This window comes from Camelina sativa, chromosome 12, assembly GCF_000633955.1.
Source record: "Camelina sativa cultivar DH55 chromosome 12, Cs, whole genome shotgun sequence".
Taxonomy (NCBI): domain Eukaryota; kingdom Viridiplantae; phylum Streptophyta; class Magnoliopsida; order Brassicales; family Brassicaceae; genus Camelina; species Camelina sativa.
The window spans coordinates 23842893-23863817 of NC_025696.1; the positions used below are offsets into that span (position 1 = coordinate 23842893).

The following is a 20925-nucleotide window of genomic DNA, read 5'->3' on the forward strand; positions in this document are numbered from 1 at the left end:
GTTGGTGTCCTATTGATCAGTTAACACACCATCATCACTGCATCTCCCCAAAACCTCTTAGTGACATTGTTATGGAACATCATTGACCTTGCGACCTCCATGAGATGTTTGTTCTTCCTCTCCGCCACTCCATTTTGTTGAGGCGTGTAGGGACAACTTGTTTATTGTAAAATGCCATGTTTTGAGAGGTGTTCTTTTAATTTGTGGCTTGTGTATTCTCCTCCATTATCCGATCTCAGTACCTTTATTTTAGCATTGAAATGATTAGTGACATAATTCTGAAAATTAACAAAAGCATCATAGACTCTATCTTTTGATGGTAACAAGGTAAGCCAAGTATACTTAGTTTTTTCATCAATAAAAGTCACAAAATATTTGTTATTATCTCTAGATAGGCAAGGTGAGGTCCACACATCATAATGTACTAAGTCAAAGCAATGCTCATAAATTCTATTAAATTTAGGGAAAATACTTGCAATGTTTGCCAAGAATACAAGACTCACAACTAGAATTATCAAACGAAACATTAGGCAACATTAGTTCAAAAGCACGAGAATGAGGATGGCCTAGTCTAGCATGCCACACATCACTTGAAACAGTACTAAGGTTCGATATAAAAGAAAAACAATTAGATGGACTCGATGAAGTATTCTCTAGGACATAGAGATATCCTCTAGCATCCCCTTCTCCAAGAACCTTTCCAGTCTCAATATCCTGAAAATGTACACTATTAGGTCCGAAAATAGTATAACAATTCAGATCAGTAGTAGCTTTCTTAACTGATAGTAGATTAGAAGTAAAAGTAGGCATAAAAAAAGCTTTGGAATTCTTGTCAAATAATTTCAAGTCTCCTACTCCTTTAACCGGTATACGATCTCCATTAGCAATAATAACATTGCCTACTGCTGGTTTTATGTTGTGTATAAGACTAGGGTTACTTATCATGTGATGAGAAGCACCCGAGTCAACAACAAGAGATTTACTAGGTTTTGAAGCAAAGAAGGTGGTACCGGAGTCTTTTAGTGCGGCAATGGACTTGATAAGGGCTTCCAGGTCTGATTTCCTCACAAGATCCCCATAGGAAGCCGCCATGGCCATCACGCCTCCTTGGTTTGCTGCACCACTACCCTGACCATTTGATCTTTCTTGCGAAAGATTAGCCTTGAACTTGGCCGGTTTGAGATGGCGATGAAGGATCCAACATTTGTCCTTGATATGGCCCCTCTTCTTGCAATGGTCGCATATCACCACTTTCTTGTCCTCATGCTTGTAGACACCCTTGTTGGCTATGGCTAAGTCTTCCTTGCTACTGAAAAGGCCAAGTGAACCTTGTTCCTTTTGAACTTGTGAACACACATCCTCAAGTGTATGTAACTTGTCACTTCGAAAAATGTGCTTTATGAGATCATTAAACGCCGGATTCAAGGTGAGAAGAAGTCCAAAGACCTTATCTTGCTCTTTTCTCTCATTGAGGATGGCCGGATCGATTGTACTTGGTCGGAGCATCTCAAGTTTGGCCCATAGTGACCTAAATTTCCCGGAATGCTTCGTGAACTCCAAGTCTTTTTGGTGGAGCCCGTTAATCGCCTTCTTGACTTCGAAAACTCGGGTCAAGTTGGTCACGTTCCCATAGACATTCGCCAGCTTCTCCCACAATTCCTTGGCCGTCTTGCAGTACGAGTATGCTTCAAGGATTGGTGCGTCCAGCGAGTTTTAAAGAATAGCAAGCACGGTATGATCTTCTTGGAACCACTTGACTTCCTTTTCAAGATCAACCTCCTTGTCTTCTTTATTTTCTCCTTTACCATCCTCTTTGATAGCTTTCTTGGGGAGTTGATTCGTTTCAACGTGGATCCATAGTCCCCGGCCACTAAGTGCAGTCTTTGTGGTTCTTTTCCACAATAAGTAATTTGCTCCTTTGAGCACCACTGGAGTAACAATCGATTTGCCGTTATCCATGGTTTATAAATTTGAAAAATAAATGAGAGAGTATAGTAGAATAACGAGAATAAGCGAAAGTAGAATTATGAAGAGTAGGTTTAGAGAATTATTGATCGAAAAACATGCTCTGATACCATGTTAGATTATGCAGAAGTAAGAATATGAAAGTGAAGAAAGAAGAGTTTAGTAGACAAAGAGAATAGAGAGAAACTTAGATTCCATTAGTGTGTATAATACAATGCCGGCTAAAGCCTTTTAAATAGGAAAATAAACTAGGGCTACACACTTAACACAATACAACATTTAGATAGTGACATAAGGAAAAAGAGAGCATTGATTCCAATTGTTAAATACAACATTTAGATAGTGACATAAGGAAAGAGAGAGCATTGATTCCAATGGAGATAGCGACATATCCTTGGTTTCCTTAAGAGAAACCAACACGTGATCTCGTTTGATTTCTCGTCCAACGGCTATTAATCACCTACTTTTTATGTAACTAAATTAAATGACCACTTCAAATTCAACGGCTATTCTCGATCCTTCTCTTGGGCCATATGTGGTCAGGCCTCATCTCTACTTCATGTACCAATAGAAGAACTCGGCCTTATTCCACATGTGTACGGACGACTGTACGGATACCACCAAGTTCATGATCGATCACGGTCAATACAACCAAGATCGAAAAACCCTGAGAGGGAATGAGAAGACGAGTTGCAGACCAAACCCCATTCGCTAGAGTACATCCAAATAAAACATGGTTGATTGTTTCCTCTTCAGCATGACAAACCGGACAAAGGGGGTTAACTGAAAGACCATGGCTCCTCATACACTCTGCAACCGCCGATGCTTGTGATAATGCTCTCCATAGAAAGAGGCGAATTTTAGGCTCAACTGCAGTACCCTATACCCGTTGTTTAACCTCATTCACCCTAATCATGTCAGTGGACATCGGGTTCAAGAGATCACTCTCCCAAGTTAACAACCAATTCCTACTCTTAACCGTATACTGACCATTTTGAGTGAAAGCCTAAACATATCGATCAGAGAGATTTGGTGTTGGTGGGAATGACCTTATCCGAGATATCTCGATTGTGCATTTCATGTTCCCTCAACACTGATTAAAGACGATACTTTGAGATTTAAGTCGATCGTTAGCTCCTTATTGAAAGATTTAAGACTACTATTCCATGTTCCATTTTTAATATTCGAATTTTTTATTCAAAAAACTTAAAATATTCAAATTTTTAAATAATTGGTAGTTCTTTTTTTAGTTTTTCTTATCCGTAATAATATTTTTTCATATTTGAAGATAATTAATTAATAATAGTTACAAAGGGTTGAAAAGAAAAATGCTCTGTTCTCTCTCCTTCGAGACTTGTCCTTTATGGCGTCTGTTGGGTCTAGTAACTGCTCTTATTTTCTCCGGTGAAGCAATTGTCCAGCGACATATTCCCAACGGAGTAATCTGCAGGCTTCCCCATGATAAGATTGAGAATCACCTTCAGCGAATTGATTCCATTTGCTTCCCTTTTACCAATCGAAAATTTTTTTCCCCCAAACTTTCAGATATCAAAATCTGTCAAAATATTTCAGAAATTTGGGGAACTATTTCTATTTCGACTTGGAAGAAGAAGAAGCAAATATGGATAAATTTTTCTCTCGTCCATTGTCCCTCTCAACAGAGGTGTTATCTTCCGTTCGGTGATGATTCGTTTAGTCGTCTAACCACTGGCGGTGTTCTTCCGGTTACATCGGCCGGCGTTGTCCTTCCCATGGATTCATATTCCATTGGTTGTTGTTTCATACTTCTGCAATTTTATGGGCAAATCCTAACGGCTTTGCTTTGGAAGAAACCACCGTGGAAACCACCATGGAGAATTGTACGAGATGTAAGTTTTGGAATCGTATTTGCCTCCATTATCAGTGCATACAAGGTTAGTAATTTACCATATATATGGTGTTCCAAAATAGAACCAGTGCAACAATTATATGGATGTTGGGGAGACACACTGATATTGGAGACTAGGAGGAAGGGATATTTATATGAAAAGCAGGTCAGAAAATGTTTATCACTATATCCACAATCATGGATATTATCTACAATCAAGAAAGATGTTATTTCTTGGTGCAAGAGATGGCAATATGTATATGGTTTGCGATGTAACAGATGGATCGCAACTAATGATTTTCGAAGAAATTATTGGAGTTTCATCAAAAAGATGATAGCCAAAAGAAGATCAAAGACGAAAACAAAGAAGAAAAATAACAGATTTATTACTCTGTTAGCGTATAAGTCTTACCTAGTAAAGGAAGCAGCGTGTAAGTTCACTTTTTCGATTATTTCGTTTTACCTAACTATTGATTGTATGTGTATGTTCATGAATAACTATGTATTTTCTGATTCAAGATAATAAAGTCAGATGTTAAAAAAAAAATAATAATAATAATTAACAATATTAAACAAAAAACGGATTGAATAAAATGAATAATGATGGATAATTAAGATGTGGGTGGGGATAATTTGATCCGGATTCAATAAAACAGGTCGGATACGGGTATTACCCGACCGGAAATAAATCAGCACGGGCGTCGCATTGACGGCTTCACGGCTTTGGCGAATCGCATCATGAGCCTTCCTCCTTCACTGATACGCCTCTTTCATCAACCCTTCTCTGCCTCCGTTGTCATTCCAAATTCAGGTATATTTCGATTCGTACTCTCTGTTTCCACCATGGCCAATTCCAAGCTAGGTAGACTTTATTTTGCATCCGATTGAGAAACTCGCAATTTGGAGCTGTAAGAATTTGAGATGTTGTTTGATTATCTTACGATGATCTTGATCATTACCTTTTCGTGTTGCTGCTGCTGATTTTGGTCGTTTCACGAAATTTTTGTCTTTGGAGAGAGATCGTTGTTTCTGTGTTTCCTTAATTTCACTGATTGTTTTGTAATTTTGGGTTGCTTGCAATAATAATCTTTTCATTGTGAGTATGATTTGGCTTGTTTAGGTATTGTAGTAGGTCTCTGAGTTATCTGATTGATAGATCAGATAAAAGTTTGTAAAGAATGATGACAACGAAAGTGAGGAGAGTGGGCAAGTACGAGGTTGGTCGCACTATAGGTGAAGGCACCTTTGCTAAGGTTAAGTTTGCGAGGAACACAGACACTGGTGAAAATGTAGCCATCAAAATTATGGCTAAGAGTACAATACTTAAGCACAGAATGGTTGATCAGGTATGTTCTCGAGTGTCCTTATAAGGTTGCTGCTTTAGTTTTGTGTATGGTAATGATCTTGATTGCGTCTTAAGCTCTTGTTTTCTCGTCTTTTCCAGATAAAAAGAGAGATATCAATTATGAAGATTGTCCGACACCCTAACATAGTGAGGTTGTATGAGGTATGTATGATTCTCTGCATCTGCGAATATTTATCTCCTTAGGTGTTTTTTTGCATTATTTGCCAATCTGAAAGTGGTTCTTCTTCCCGGATGTAGGTCTTGGCAAGTCCTTCAAAAATATATATCGTTTTGGAGTTTGTGACAGGAGGAGAGCTCTTTGATAGAATAGTAAGGAATTCCATACTTGTGTATGCCTTTTAACTGTCCACTAGTTAACTTCCATACTTTAATTTTTCGTTTTTCCAAATCTTTTGTTTTCCTTGGATTTCTTCTGTTCATGCAGGTCCATAACGGGAGACTTGAAGAAAGTGAGTCTCGCAAATACTTTCAACAGCTTGTAGATGCTGTTGCTCATTGTCACTGCAAGGGTGTCTTCCACCGTGACCTAAAAGTAAAACCTTTTTGTCTTGACCAATTTTCCTCAGAATATCTCGATTTTTTTCACTGTGTTATAACTATGACTTGCTAACTATGTGTCATTATTTTATTCAGCCAGAAAATCTTTTACTCGATTCAAATGGAAATCTGAAGGTTTCAGATTTCGGACTCAGTGCATTGCCTCAGCCTGTAAGTGCTCATATCTGTTCTTCAGCGGCCACCACTCTTGTTCATTTTAATTCTTTTTAGCAGTGTAAATTTTCTATCTTCTATCTCTTTACATACTCAATCAGGGAGTAGAGCTTCTGCGCACCACATGTGGAACTCCGAACTATGTAGCTCCTGAAGTACTTCGTGGCCAAGGTTACGATGGTTCAGCAGCAGATATTTGGTCTTGCGGGGTTATTCTTTTCGTTATAATGGCTGGATTTTTACCCTTTTCTGAGACAGATCTTCCTGGGTTGTATAGAAAAGTAAGTAACATATTTTTCTGGACATGTTCGTGGGTATTTTTTGCACACTTATCAGGTATTGGTGTAATCCACATAATTTTCTGTGTGAACTACTGGTTGTTGACAAATAATAGGGTTTCTTTAGAAAGCTAGCATGTTATTGCAATCTCGATTAAGAAAAGATAATGAATTTTCCTTGCTGTAGGTTTTTCAAACCGTTTAATGATTTGGGTATTGTCACCCTTAGTTTTGAGCCGTATCATCATTGTTTCTACAGATAAATGCAGCAGAATTTGCTTGTCCACCGTGGTTTTCTGCTGAAGTGAAGTCTTTAATACATAAGATACTTGACCCCAACCCCAAAACAGTGAGTATTTTGCTTCACCATCTCAAGCTTTCAGGTTTGCTATTATTAATTATGGTTCTAGTAATTTTATCTGTTTATCTATGATTGTTTCCCAATTAGAGCAGCGTATTCAAATACAAGGAATTAGGAAAGATCACTGGTTCAAATTAAATTATGTGCCTAACCGAGTAAGGGAAGAGGAAGAAGTCAATTTGGATGATGTCCGTGCAGTTTTTGATGGAATTGAGGTTGGTCATTCGTTTCATTGTCTCATTCTCTTTGGTGGTCAATTCCATTTACCTATTTAAGATCTTTTAGGAACTTTTGGATGACCAAGAAGAAGTGTTTGACTGTTTGCTACAGGATAGAACAAAATAGTAGTCACATGATAAGTACCAAAGCTGTAAGCTGCTTTATATGCTTTGAAAGAATTCTCGAGCTTGGTTTTTAAATCATGTTTCCCTCTATACATTCGAGTAAATATTAATGAACTTAGAATCACATGCTCAGCCCTCTTCATATTGATAACTTGAATTCTCTATTCTCCACCCAATGCCCAAACCAATTACCTAGAAAATTTCAGATTACCCAAACACAATCTCCCCCGAGTCCTTTTCACCAGTTAGCTAATGATTGGTACTGGCTGTCAACATAGTACAAGCCACTACAAACCACCTTGGGATAATTCCAATGATCTGGCAGTCACCAGGCTAGTACAATCACTTAACAATATATGTCTCCTACTAAGATTGTGTTAGCTGTGGTATGGCCTATAAATATATAGGTACCGTAAATTTGTAATGCATATTTAGAATATTTAACTAAAACTTGGCTTTTGCTCATCTGAAACTGATAGTTAAAAATGTTATACAGAAACCTCAGTATGTGTGTCTTAGCTCACGCTACCTTTGCTTGCTTTTCATATAGTTGACCTCAGTTGCATTTGTTCACAGGGCAGTTATGTAGCGGAGAATTTAGAGAGCAAGGATGAGGGCCCCCTGATGATGAATGCCTTTGAGATGATAACCTTATCACAAGGCTTAAATTTATCAGCACTATTTGATAGGAGACAGGTAGTACCTGATTGGTCAGAGAGATCTCCATATTATATACTGTATATAAGAATGTCAGTAGGACTAGTCATTAAACTTCCCATCTTGACAGCCTTATGGTGTTAATTTGATGATGTGCTTTAGTTTCTAGTAAGTATAGATAATGATAGAATTGGTTGCATGACACTAGTAGATAGAAATGGAAATCCAAATTTTTTCCTCCATATTGATGGCTGATCCTTTGATCTCGCAGGATTTTGTTAAAAGACAAACCCGTTTTGTTTCTCGAAGGGCACCTAATGAAATAATTGCTAATATTGAGGCTGTTGCGGACTCAATCGGTTTTAAATCTCATACACGAAACTTCAAGGTAACTACTTCCTAGCATATAAATTTACTGTTTGAAACTGATATAATTGCCAAGGCAACTTAGTTATCTTTGGCGTCAAAAAGGAAAGCCCTAGTGTGAAATATCATTTATCTAGTGTTTAGCAAAGGGTAAAGATTTACTATGATTTGGTACGTATAGTTTCTTAATTATCCACTTTATGTGCTCAACAGACAAGGCTTGAGGGATTAGCTTCGATCAAGGCCGGGAAGTTGGCTGTTGTGATAGAGGTGAGTATTGCTTATTGTTATTGTAAAATAAGTTTCGTATGAAAGGGATTTGCTTCACGTTGAGGGTATCTAGCAAACTGAAATTAACCTACATGCAGATTTACGAGGTGGCGCCATCGCTTTTCATGGTGGACGTTAGAAAGGCTGCTGGTGAAACTCTTGAATATCACAAGGTTTGTAATTATACATTCAATAACACTAGTTGTACTATTTAAAAGTGTGCAGAATAATTGTTTTTGCAGATTAGAGTTATATATCTTTGTTATTGTGGTATCATAGTTCTACAAGAAGTTATGTGCTAAACTGGAAAACATTATATGGAGAGCGAGAGAAGGAATGCCAAAGTCAGAGCTTCTCAGAACAATCACGTTTTGATCCCCACGTAAGTCCGACTAAATGTAGTTGACTAGTGTAATAAATGACGTAATTATTCTTCACAAAGATCGGAAGATTTGCGTCTTGAGCTTGTATTCCAATTTTATTGTCTTGTAGTTCGATTTGGCTATTGGATCTATTTGTCTGTGTATGGCCATACTTGTCAAAACTTGTCCTCATAAACAATCAAAAACCAAGATGGAGGAGAGGTTTGGAAACGGGGTTTCAGAATCTAAAGCTTGCTAATAAAGTAGATATGCATGGTGAAGGAACTCTACTTAAAAACTTTAGAGAAGTTTATCATATCTATCATTCCCTTTAACATTCATTAACAAAGAACCATGAATTAAGCTATGCATTGTCCTCAAACTCATTTGGCTAGGGTATAAGGTTAGAGACAAAAATGGTCTCCTTTTTAAGTGGGTTTAACAAAAGAGTTCAAGTTTCTCTCATGAAAAAGAATTGAGCTTAAGAAAAAGCTAAAAGTTAAAACCATCTGATGCGTATAAGAGCAACATCGTGTTTACCCAAAGGTCTCCAAGACATTTTAGTCCTATCATTCTAAACCCATAAATTGGTCATATTTCTATCCTTTAGCAATAGCTTTTTTTAAACCCATTTTTCTTCTTCTTTGTACTTAGCCTTAGGAGAGAATTACTTCTTCTCATTCTAACGGATTGGAATTCTTTTTATTCACTATGGTTCTCTTTCTTTTATTATTAGAACATTAAACACCTTAAGCATTTCGCTTTCTTTTCTTTGTCTCAATTTTTCTTGCACATCCCAAATCTTTTACTATACTTATAAACCTTGAAAACACATTCCCCCTCCTAAAGATTCTTTACCATTTTCTTTCTCTTTTGTTATTTCTTTTCTGTGCAAATCCAATCCCAAGACCTAGAATCAAGTTCTCACCTAGTCCTAACCAGTCCGAATAACGTGAACTAGAACTATAAATGATCTTACTCTTGTTGGCTAAAACCTAACATTTTCTAACAAGCTCAATTCAGAGAAAGACTTAATACTTAAGAACATATTTGGCTTGAAAGAAAAGTTGGTTATATGTGGGAAACTGTTCCAATGATGGGAATCAGTTACTTAGATTAACATGGGTGGTAAAAAGGAAAATGATAATTCAAGTATGTATATGGTATCCATGAATTCAACTTCTATGCATAACAAGATAATCACAAGTCAAGATTAAGTTCAGATAGATAGGGAATGATGTCAATTCAAAACATGCTTCAATCAAGACTAGAATGCAATTCAAAAATTCAAAGCCTAGTTTAGTCTTATATTACAAGTTCAATCAACATGCATCAAATGACTAACAATGAGGGCCTTGATCCTAATTTAGTGAATTAAGCAAAATAACAAAGCTGAAATCATCATTGAACCCTATGTTACTATATGAATAACTCAAGACTCCATCCTATTATGCAAATGCAAACTAGATAAACACTTTTCTTTTTGTAGAAAATTTTCAAATTTTTTTAGATTTTATATGCAAAGAGATGAACACAGACTCAAACAAACTATGATGCAAAAATTTGAAATTAAAATAACAGAAAATGACATCAAATACATCATCTTGAACCCTCTCCCAAACTTATATTACACAGTCTTTTGTGTAAGAAAAATTTGAGAGAGGATTCAAGAATCCAGAATCAAAGCTAAGTGAAAGAAAATGCAATGATATGTACAGAGAGAGGTTTGGAGTACCTCAAGTGAAGTAGGGATAGAGAGAATCGTCCATGCTCTGGTGCGTTGAAGAGCTTGTCCAAGGAGGGGCTTGATACTCACCTTGTTCTTGACTTGCAGGATGAGCTTCAGCTGGTTGCTCGTCTTGATGCTCAACATACTACAAACGCTTGTCCAAATGATAGCTCAAAAGGTAGTATCTTATTTGCCTTCTTTGATGCCCTCTTCTTCTTCTTCTCCCTATGCTCATAAGACGAATGTCTTGAGGGAGCTGGGAGGGTTGATACTCACTTGGCATATGCAGACTGGCGTGTTGGAAAAGGGAGCGTTTGGCATGTTGGCTCAAGGCTTGTAGACTCACGTCTCTGTAGCGGTCTGACATCTAGGAGGTATCCATTAGGATAACAATGTTGGATGAAGCACAACTGAACTTACTCATGAAGTGCATAACATACGTCGTGAAAGCCTTGAAACCTCTGTCCCTCGCCTTGTTCCAGTTTTGGAGCTTGTTGATGATCGTGAGCCTCCTGAGTGCCCTTTGCTAGTCTTTGATACTTCTCTGGGCAATAGTCTTCTGAGTCCTTCTCCATCTAATTGTCTTCTCTCTTAGAAATTTCCATTCTCTGACCCTCAAGCTCTTGTGTATATAGAGTGCTTGCGTCTGGATAGAACTCAATGTGTTCACTGTTCATGATCGTTGTTAGAGCTACATATGGAAGAAAATCATTGCGTCACCAACATGTGATGAACAAATTTGTAGATATATTTTTCATTCTTCTGTACCCAGTCTAGAGTATGAGTCTGCCTCAGATTGTTTATGTCACAGCGCGATGGAAATGATTTTGAAGGAATAGGAACGTCAGATGCTTCGAGGATCCAAGTTGCAAGCTCCCCATACACATCACACCTTGAGATCGAGTTCTGTTGAGCCTCACTATCTAGGTCATATAAGCTTGCAAGTGGTTCAACAAGTAGAAAACAAGTGATGTGCTAGATGTGTCACCTCTAAGTTTAATGTCTTTTGTGGTGTTGAACAATGGCTCTTTAAATGCCAAGTCCAAAATGGCGAGCTCTGTCTTTGTTACAATTCATGTTACTTCTTTTGTAGAGAACACATTAGAAATGGCTTTGTGGAAGTACCTCAACATCGTGCTTCTTAAGTGTGTCACCTTTGATTTGGACGAGTTAAACATCTGTTCACTGCTAATTGATGCCCAAAGTGACATTGTTTCATCTCTGTCAATATCTGATGTAGTACCAGTCCCACTAGAAAATTGTATTGCATTTAACCCATCCTTCAGGGTAAGATATCCCATCTGACTCTATGTTGCTCAAGACCATTACGGAACGCCTGATGGGGTTAACCACTCGCCTTGCTCTGTTCCTCATCGTCTTCCAAAGCTTTATTAACCACTTATATAGCAGAGTACTCTCTCCCATTAAAGTTCCAATCATTAATATTTTTCCAAAGTCCCCTCAAGAGTCAGGGGCGTACCCATTTAACTCCATTTAGGGATGGAAGTTATCTATGTTCATAACGTGGAACATGTTTCGGTAGATCGAGTCTGATCATTCACCCTTTGGGGAAGCTAGAAAGAGAGAAACAGCTCAAGTGAGACATTGATTGCTCGAGTAATTACTTGATACATTTTATGCGACTATTTTATGACTACGTACATTTGGTCGTACAATAGTCGCCATTTTCCGACCGAAAGGAGTAGTCGATAATTTAGTCGTTATTTGGCGACTATTTTACAACCATTTGTTAGGCGGAGACAATAGTAGCAAAATAGTCTCCAAATATGCATTCAAATGGCAGATTGCACTATAGTTGCTAATTTAGTGACTACTATGCGACTGAAATGGCAGGTCGTTACGTAGTCGGCTATCAGTCATAACATACGGGTGAAAAAAACACATGTTAATCATTTCGGAGTAGGTGTACCAGTTTTATGCGATTACAAACCGTTGTCACTATATAGTAGCTGTGTAGTCGTTATGTAGTTGCCAAATAAGGTCATATATATATATATATATAATCAAAACTCTCCCATTGCTTCTCTTCATTCATATAAACACAAAACAAACAAAGCAAAACGAAGTTGAGAGGTTTTGATTAATATAATGTTATAATTATGGTAATTTCCGGGTATGAATGTATAAGAGGATCGATGAAAGTGACATAGTTTTTTTTAGAAGAGTTCAGAATGGGGGTGAAGAAGTTCATGAAATTTGGAAGTAGTCAGCCTTTAGCACAATATAGTAAAGGTAAGTTTTATTACACTTGTTGTGTTTGTAAAAACGATAGGCGGGGCTAGAATTCAGAATCATACTTTTAGATATGAGTTTATGTCAGATTATAATGTTTAGTATTAAGATGGAGAATAAATTAATATGGATTTATGAACGAGTTATGTTGATCCGACATTTATAAGTGGAAGTGAAGAAGTGGGTAATGTAATAGAAGCTATATATGTGGATATGGTTAATGATGCATTTTGTTATAACATGAGTGTTGGTGATGATAACTATAATCATGATGTTAGTTATCAGAATGTAGAATAACTGGTATTTAACCGTTAGAAAGAAGTTTTATGATTTGCTAGAAGGAGCAAAAATCCATGATTATAGTTCTTTGAATGAATTTTTTGTACCTTTTAACAAGTCATAAAAAAAATTTGAATGGTTAAATATTAATCCTGATAACTACCATCATGATTATAGTTATCATCGTCAACACTCACATTATAAAAAAATGTATCATTCACCATATCCACATATCTATCTTCTACTACATTACCCACTTCTTCACTCCCACTTATAAACGTTAGATCAATGTAACTCGTTCCTAAATCTATATTGATTTCTTTTCCATACTTATACCAAACATAATAATCTGGCATAAAACCATAGTTTACCAGATGATTCCAAATTCTAGTCCTCGAAATATGTCTATCGTTTAATGATAGGCATATTTCGAGTCATTCAATGATTTAATTTCGGATTTCAAAATCCACATAATGTTTTAAATAGATTTGAATGGATTTGAATGTGTAAAATAGAAGGATTCAAATCCAAGGATAAAACATGTTATTTCAAAATCTATATGTTTTAATTTTTAGAATTTAAAATTCTATATGGATTTAGAAATTACCTCTCCAATAACAGTCCCTTAGTTTTCTCAAAATTGATTCATACTTGTCAAGATTAATTTATGAATATCAGAAAATATAATTTTAAATATGTTAGTAGAACTATAATATGAAGAAAAAAAAAGTGTTGCTAATTGTCCCAATTAAAATAATAAAACCTATTTTCCTTTTACCATTAATATTCATGTATAATATTAGAAATTCATAATTGGATTAATTTTTTTAATCGAAACTTGATATAGTGGAAAAATTATCCAACTGAAAGATCTATTGCAAAACCAAACTAAAATTCAAGAAACCAAACTCGAACCAAATTTTATAACAACCCAAACGGTATAGAAATTCCCATACCAGATTTTTTGAAGCGAATTGAATCGAATTATTTAAGAGAAATACCCTTAAATAGCACTAATCTAAGTTTTTCTTCCAAACTTAGCACACAAATTTTAATATTCCAAATTTAGCACAAATTTAATATAAAGAAATATTTTTAATTTTGATGAAAACTTACAACAAGATCCTCGATCTCTCGCCGTATTCTTGTCGTCAAAGATCACATTTCCTCCACCGTTCCTTGTCGACGGAGTCCCCAGTTCTATCATTTCTGTTTTGTCATCGCTTCACATATTTTATCCAGAGAAAGAGATACAAATAAGCTAAGCTAAATCAGCAAAGATGAAATAGAGTAGTGACAGTGAGATACGGTAAACCGTAAACGAAGCAAAGCAAAGAGAGTCACGAGAAATCTGGGGTATGTGTTGAATGATAAAGCAATTTGCTGGTGGGCGTTTCCATAAAATTGAATCCAAAACAAAAAAGGTTCAATTTTTGAAGTCTGTAAGAAATGAATCTATCATTCTCTCTCTATCTCTATCTTCCTTTTCAGATTTCGTTTCTTTAATTCATGAGATACTCATGATTCTACTTTAAAGCTTAGAATCTGATTATGTTGAAGATTTCTGTTCATCTATAGTGTTTGGTTGTTGTTGATGTGATAATAATTGTAGTTTTGTGTGGTAACCCGATAGAGACACAGACTTAGTCATAAGAACAAAACCAGGGACCTACAACAATACTTGAAATAAAAGCTAATGGCGTTCACTGGACGTATGCTCCCTTTGTGGTCGTAAGTCCCTTCAGATTGTTAAGTTGTAGGAAAAAATGAATTGTGGATTATTGAATGAGATGGTGTTACTCATAGGTTTTGGGAGATGCGAGGTGGGGATGATGCTATGATAGTTATGGTGAAGCTGCTAATATTGTTTGTGAGAGGTGCTCGCTTATCTCAGGCCTACATGATCTGGTGAAGTTTATATTTGTGTGATTTTTCATCAACTCGTTCTTTCCTTAAGGTGAAAGTTCAAATGTGGGTTGATGATGGTGTTGAGAATGTTTGTTGGGATTGGGGCTAGTCGGCTAGATTTGGGTGGCGGATTGTGTCCAAGGAGAAGAATGCAAACCAGACACACCCTTTTTTTGGATTTCTGAATATTTAGTAAAGTCTTCCTAAAATTCAAGAAAGTCTTCCTAAATATGATGAAACACTTCCTAAACATTATGAATTCCTTCATAAATTTAAAGAAATGAGTTTTTGAATCTTTATTTATGTCTTGCCTTATGTATCAGCTTGGTTCTCTTGTTGTAGATAATGATTGGAACAAGAAACTTCATATCATTTTTCAACCATAATGTTTATGAAAACCTTCCTGAATTTCAAGGAGTTGTTCCTAAATATTATTGAACCCCCCCCCCCTAAATTCGTATAAATGTGTTTCTAACTCTATATTTTTGTGTGTTTTAGCTTCAATGTGTCAAATATTAGTAATTACTCCATTAGGGAGGGGTAATGTTCCATTTTTGTGATATTGGAAAATCCAAACTTTTTTATGAAAGTCATCTTGAAGTTCAAAAAATCATTCCTGAATTTTGTAAAATCCTTCCCAAATTTCATACAATCCTTCCTTAATTTCATATATTCTTTCCTGAAGTTCAATATGCTCAAATTACAGAAAAAGCTAATTTGTTTTGTCTTAGAGGCATACCATCGAACACCTTATGGGCACTAATAAACACCACCAAGTAGCAGAAAAAAATGAAATTGACCTTACAAGAGGCACGAAATTAGAGACTTGTATAACCATCCTAGCGCAAAGATTGAACCTCGGCTCTGAAATTTTGCTGCAAATTCAATCATCACATGACCAACAAAATTACCCAAACGATCAGTTACATTAGTCGTATACTTAATCCCAAATCTGCCTTTCTTCACCAAAGACTCTTTGATAATCTCCTTCGCCACTTTCCTCCTAATCTCAAGTGCCTTAACTATCATCTCACTCTCAATCTCTCCGTCGTCATCATCATCAGAACAGAGAAAATTACGAAGCGAAGGAAGAGAGGATGCAACATCAGCACCATAAGCAAATTGAGCATAGATTGAACTAGAAAACTATGGAGTTCTTCAGGTTACAAGATAGAGATCGAGTAGCTTCGATCGGTCATCACCGTACGTCAACATCACACCGCAAAGGAGGGACAATGGTTTCTTTGGATTTGTTAGGACTGTTTTTGTTAAGCTTTAGGTCTTGATTATGGCGGATATACAGAGAAAGGAATCTAAACTGTGCCATCGACAGATTACTGTATCTTGTGATTTGTCGGGAAGGTTTTGATGGCAGAGAAAGGAAGAGATGAGGGAAAACGATGAGTATTAGCGAAGAACTAAGATTACAAGTAAGTTAATTAAAAGAGATGGATAATAATATATAAATATAAATTTGTGATAATTTTGGAACATTTTAGAGTGTGTGCTAAGTTTGGAAGAAAAACTTAAATTTGTGCTACATTTGAGAATCTCCCATTATTTAACCAAAAATTATTTATAATAAGTAAATAAATAGAAATATACATTTAAATTATAACAAACCGAATAATATATACATCAATCATCACGAAAACCTGAAATAACCATCGCAGAGTTAGTCAAACCGTCACCGTGCCTGGCATTCCGGTACCCGTTCGGGTTCGGATTGGGTATTTTGGATTTTCAGGTTTAGAAGTATAAGACCCGTTCGGGTATTTCTAGACTTCATGTTCGGATCGGGTTCCGTTCTGGTTTTTCGGGTTTGGATTCGGATTACCCGAAATTCACAAAACTCAAAATTTTAGTATCTAATTTAGTCTAAATTATTCAATAATACGTAATATATTTGAAAATTTAGAGCATATTTTACCCAAATTTACTAATAAACAGTTTAAATACTTCAAATTATCTAAAATATCTAAAAATATAAATATTTATATTATTAAAATTATAAATATTATTAGTATATAGTAATATATTAATAATATGGATATATTCGGATACCCGTTCGAATTTCGGTTCGGATCAAGTTTGGGTTTTCAAATTTAGAGATTTAGAACCCGTTTGGATTCAGATCGGATTTTCCAATCGGGTTCGGATCGGATCTTCGGATCCGGGTATTTTGCACAGGTGTAAGTTCGGCAGGCAAAGTGAAAGCCAGTTTTGATGGCCCAAATCGGGCCCAAATACGTTTCTCTCTCATGTCTGCGCGTGGATATTCACCGAAAAGTGTATCTCCTCCCTCTCTCTCTCTCTCTCTCTCTCTACTCCTCTAAAAAAAATTCACTTGGCTAGGGTTTTCGATTTCGTGTATTTCAATTCTCAAATAACACTCGATTCAGAAATCCAAAAAAAACTGGGTGTGTAAACAGTCCGGTTTGATCTTCCATGGATTCTCGAGATTCGTCGTCCGCTGTAGCATCCGACGCCGCTAGAGATGCGTCGTTACTCTCCGAAGACGCAGCCGTTCTCTCTGTAACCTCTACACTCGCTAAGTCCGCTCTTTCTTGCTTCCAATCTGGAAAATTCGAAGACTGTATCGACATTTTGATTCAGCTCGATCAGAAGCAGCATAACGATCCTAAGGTTCAGTTTTTTTCTTTTATTTTTCTACTTTGGATTCAGTAGTTTTGGTTTAAGTTTAGATTTGTCTTTTAATTCTGCTAGTTTTGGTTCCTATATGTTTAGATCGATACTAGGAAAAAAAAAAGAGTTTGGTTTGACTTGATAGAAACATTTTACTAAGTTTAGATCTGACTTGTCCTAAGTTACTTCTCTCTTCTGTGTCAGTATTGATTTTGTTTCCGCTTAAGTGGTCTTACTCAATTGTGACGTAGAGATAGGCTTTTAGCTTTGTATCCATCTGATTTACAGAGGAAAGTTTTCATTTTTCAGTGAGTGGAACCTCTCTAACAAGGATTTTTGGTAATACAAGTCATTCGTGAATGAACAATGCAGATTTAGAAAATTTCTTTCTAAAGAACTGTACCATTTGACTCTTTATTTATTTGTTTTTTTTCCAAGAAAAGCATGGCTTATGAATTGTTTTTTAATTGATCAACCAGGTTCTACACAATATGGCAATTGCAGAGTACTTCAAGGGTGGTTGCTCGAAATCCAAGAAACTGTTGGAAGAGCTTAACTGTGTCAAGGTATTGTGTTTAAACTTCTGCTTGGGATGTGTTTTCAAGCTATCTATCAATTTACATCACAAATCATCTTCCGCATTTTTCTTATTGTCCATGAGAATAGGGATATGTTTTCAAATTGGAGTTGTCGTTTTTCTTTCTTGTATATTCTTGTTGTTATCTATGGACTGGACCAGTGCATTGTAGGAAAAACATACTGGAGAACGCAATGTTATTAGTAGTCTTTATGTTAATCACCATGACATGATTTCTTCTTCTCCTCTATATCTTCAGAAACAAAGTGAAGAACTTGCTTCTGCAGCAAGAGAACAAGTAGAAGCTGTAAACCCTGGAACTAATGTCTCTGTGTCGAAGGATCAATTTGATAGTACAGTAACAACGCTCAACATTGTATGTTCTGATTTATTCCCATGTTTTTTTGAGTCTCATCTATACCATTCGCATTTGTCAAGGTTTAGTATTGATGTTCGTTGGTCTCCTGCAGGCAGTTACCTGGTTTCATATGCATCAGTATACAAAATCTTCATCCATTCTAGAACCTTTGTTCCAAAATATTGGGCGGCTAGATGAGGTATGTAAATCTATCTTCTTTTTGTTGTACTTGTTTAATCTGTCGTCTGCCTCTAATTAGACAACTTGCTATTTATATGCAGACAATCGCACTTCAAATCTCTTTTTTGTTGCTGGATATTGCACTGGCTTGTCATGATGCTGTAAAATTTTTGGTAAGTATTGTTTGTACTGGTTAAAGTCTAGAGGTATACTCCATCTGATCTCTTTTGCTAGTGGAAAATTCAACCAATGTCTGTGAGCTGTTTTATAAAGTTTCTGAATTGAAACCTAATTGTTTTCTGTCTCTATATTTTTCGTTTGTTCAATATGCCCTTTGTCTCAATTTATATACATGACTGCAAGAATCCATACATGTCATGGAAAAAACAAATATGACATATCTTTAAACTGCCAATTATGAACTGTCATGAGAATTTGGAAACCAACTGATGTCCAAATGAATACTGATGATTCTATGTAGCTATACTCTGATAGGAAAGGTTTGGACTTTTAGTTCGTTACGAGGAATTGGATTTTCACTTGAATGATACTCTGGCATCCTTATGAATCGTTTGTATTGATCAGTTAATAATCTCATTGTATAAAGTCTCTCTGTAGATATTTCCTTCTCTCTGTATCTTACAAGTATTATATACAGGCTGTGTTTGACTATATGGACAAAGCTTTTGGTGTTGGTTTTGGAAGCCACGAAGAAAATGGAAGCACAATGCAACTTTCGTCAAATCAGGGATCAAAGACATCTTCTCTCCTGAGCAGCTCGGTGGTGGCAGATACAGTTGCTGAAAGTAGTTTGTGTGAGGAAACTCTAGATTATGACAATGTGCTAGCAGAAATTGCGGCAGAGAAACGAATGAAGTCAGTTGGTCATATACCGGCAAACAATCTTCTCAAGACATTAAGCGAAAGGTCATTCTCCACTGCTGATCTGAAGCTCGAGTTGCAGCTTTACAAGGTCCGGTTTTTGCTTCTTACCAGAAACTTGAAACTGGCGAAGCGTGAAGTTAAACATGCGATGAACATTGCTCAAAAAAGGGACTCTTCTATGGCTCTCCTCTTGAAATCCCAGCTTGAGTATGCTCATGGGAATCATCAAAAGGCTATGAAGCTTTTGGTGGTCTCTGGTATTCACAAAGAATCAGGGACTTCAGGAATCTTCAACAACAACCTTGGTTGCATATACTATCAGCTTGGAAAATATGAAGCTTCCTCTCAGTTATTTTCAAAAGCTCTAAGGAGCTGTTCATCACTTAGAAATGAGAAACCAGTGAAGACGTTTTCTCTCTCACAGAATAAGTCTTTGTTAATCACATACAACATGGGTTTGCTTTATTTGGCGCGTGGGGAGCCTCTACTTGCTGCTCAATGCTTCCAGAAGGCTAGTGTTGTTTTCTGCAGACAACCCCTCATTTGGCTCCGTTTAGCTGAATGCTGTATGATGGCTTTACAAAACGGGCTTTTGGATAGATCAGAAATCAGAGTCAATGTAGTTGGGAAAGGGAAGTACAGAAAACTTATGATTGAAGAAAATGGACATCTGGAACTTGATGGTAGTACCCAATGCGGGAAGCTTTCATTACCACTAGCACGGGCTTGTCTCTCAAATGGTATATATCTGCTCAATGAGTCTCTCTTGAATGAATCTAAATCAGATCGTGAATCGACATTATCCGTGGGGATGAACGAGACCAAAGAAGCATCATCCGCTGATCATGGGGAAGCTAACACGAACTCAGACTTGAAAGAGGCAAAAGGAGGATTGAACCAGGACATAATGCAAAGCTCCCTCTCTGCTTTCAAGGATATTCAAAGTAGAGAAAAGCTGTTGATTAAACAAGCTCTGCTTGCCAATATGGCATACGTAGAACTGGAGTTGGAGAATCCTATCAAAGCCTTGGCAGCTGCTAATTCACTCTTGCAACTTCCTGATTGTTCAAAGATCTATGTTTTCTTAGGCCATCTTTATGCAGCGGAGGCCCTCTGCTTGCTCAACCGTCCCGTTGAAGCTGGCGCGCATTTATCTGCGTATCTAGTTGGACCGGATGATTTTAAATTGCCATATGAGCAAGAAGACTTTGACCAGTGGCGGATGAACACAAGTTCTGATTGTGAAGAGACGTTGGATTCGTCAACGGGAAATGCCCGGGATTCTGTTTTCCTAAAGCCAGAAGAAGCTCGTGGAGCACTTTTTGCAGACCTTGCGGCGCTGCTTGCCACACAAGGACATCATGACCAGGCCAAAGCTATGATAACACACGCATTAACTCTCTTACCAAACAATGTACAAGCTACAGTTACAGCAGTCTACATTGACATGATGTTGGGTAGGTCGCAAGACGCCCTTACTCGGTTAAAACAGTGTACCCGTGTGAGCTTTGTTCCAGGCAGATTGGAAGTGAGAGCCTCGTAGAAGATTTGTACTCTAAACGG

The 20925-nt window shown here is 36.8% G+C and overlaps 2 protein-coding genes across 5 annotated transcripts; both read left to right on the forward strand.

Annotated features, from left to right (window-relative positions):
- Positions 4481–8828, forward strand: LOC104732523 (CBL-interacting serine/threonine-protein kinase 24). Of its 4 annotated transcripts, XM_010452073.1 has the most exons (15): positions 4481–4643; positions 4953–5178; positions 5277–5339; positions 5436–5507; positions 5623–5730; positions 5832–5906; positions 6011–6190; positions 6447–6536; positions 6641–6763; positions 7469–7588; positions 7821–7937; positions 8129–8185; positions 8284–8358; positions 8465–8567; positions 8678–8828. In XM_010452073.1, exons 2-14 carry the CDS (start codon positions 5011–5013, stop codon positions 8558–8560), a joined length of 1344 nt encoding a protein of 447 aa, XP_010450375.1. In that variant the 5' UTR covers positions 4481–4643; positions 4953–5010; the 3' UTR covers positions 8561–8567; positions 8678–8828. The 4 variants fall into 4 exon arrangements, with proteins under 4 accessions (XP_010450375.1, XP_010450374.1, XP_010450376.1 ...); XM_010452072.1 differs by having other exon boundaries at positions 8465–8828; XM_010452074.2 differs by having other exon boundaries at positions 4989–5178; positions 8465–8828.
- Positions 16993–20919, forward strand: LOC104732525 (CCR4-NOT transcription complex subunit 10-like). The gene is made up of 6 exons (XM_010452076.1): positions 16993–17362; positions 17842–17928; positions 18199–18315; positions 18410–18496; positions 18579–18650; positions 19136–20919. The coding sequence occupies exons 1-6, from the start codon at positions 17165–17167 to the stop codon at positions 20903–20905; spliced, it is 2331 nt and encodes a 776-aa protein (XP_010450378.1). The 5' UTR covers positions 16993–17164; the 3' UTR covers positions 20906–20919.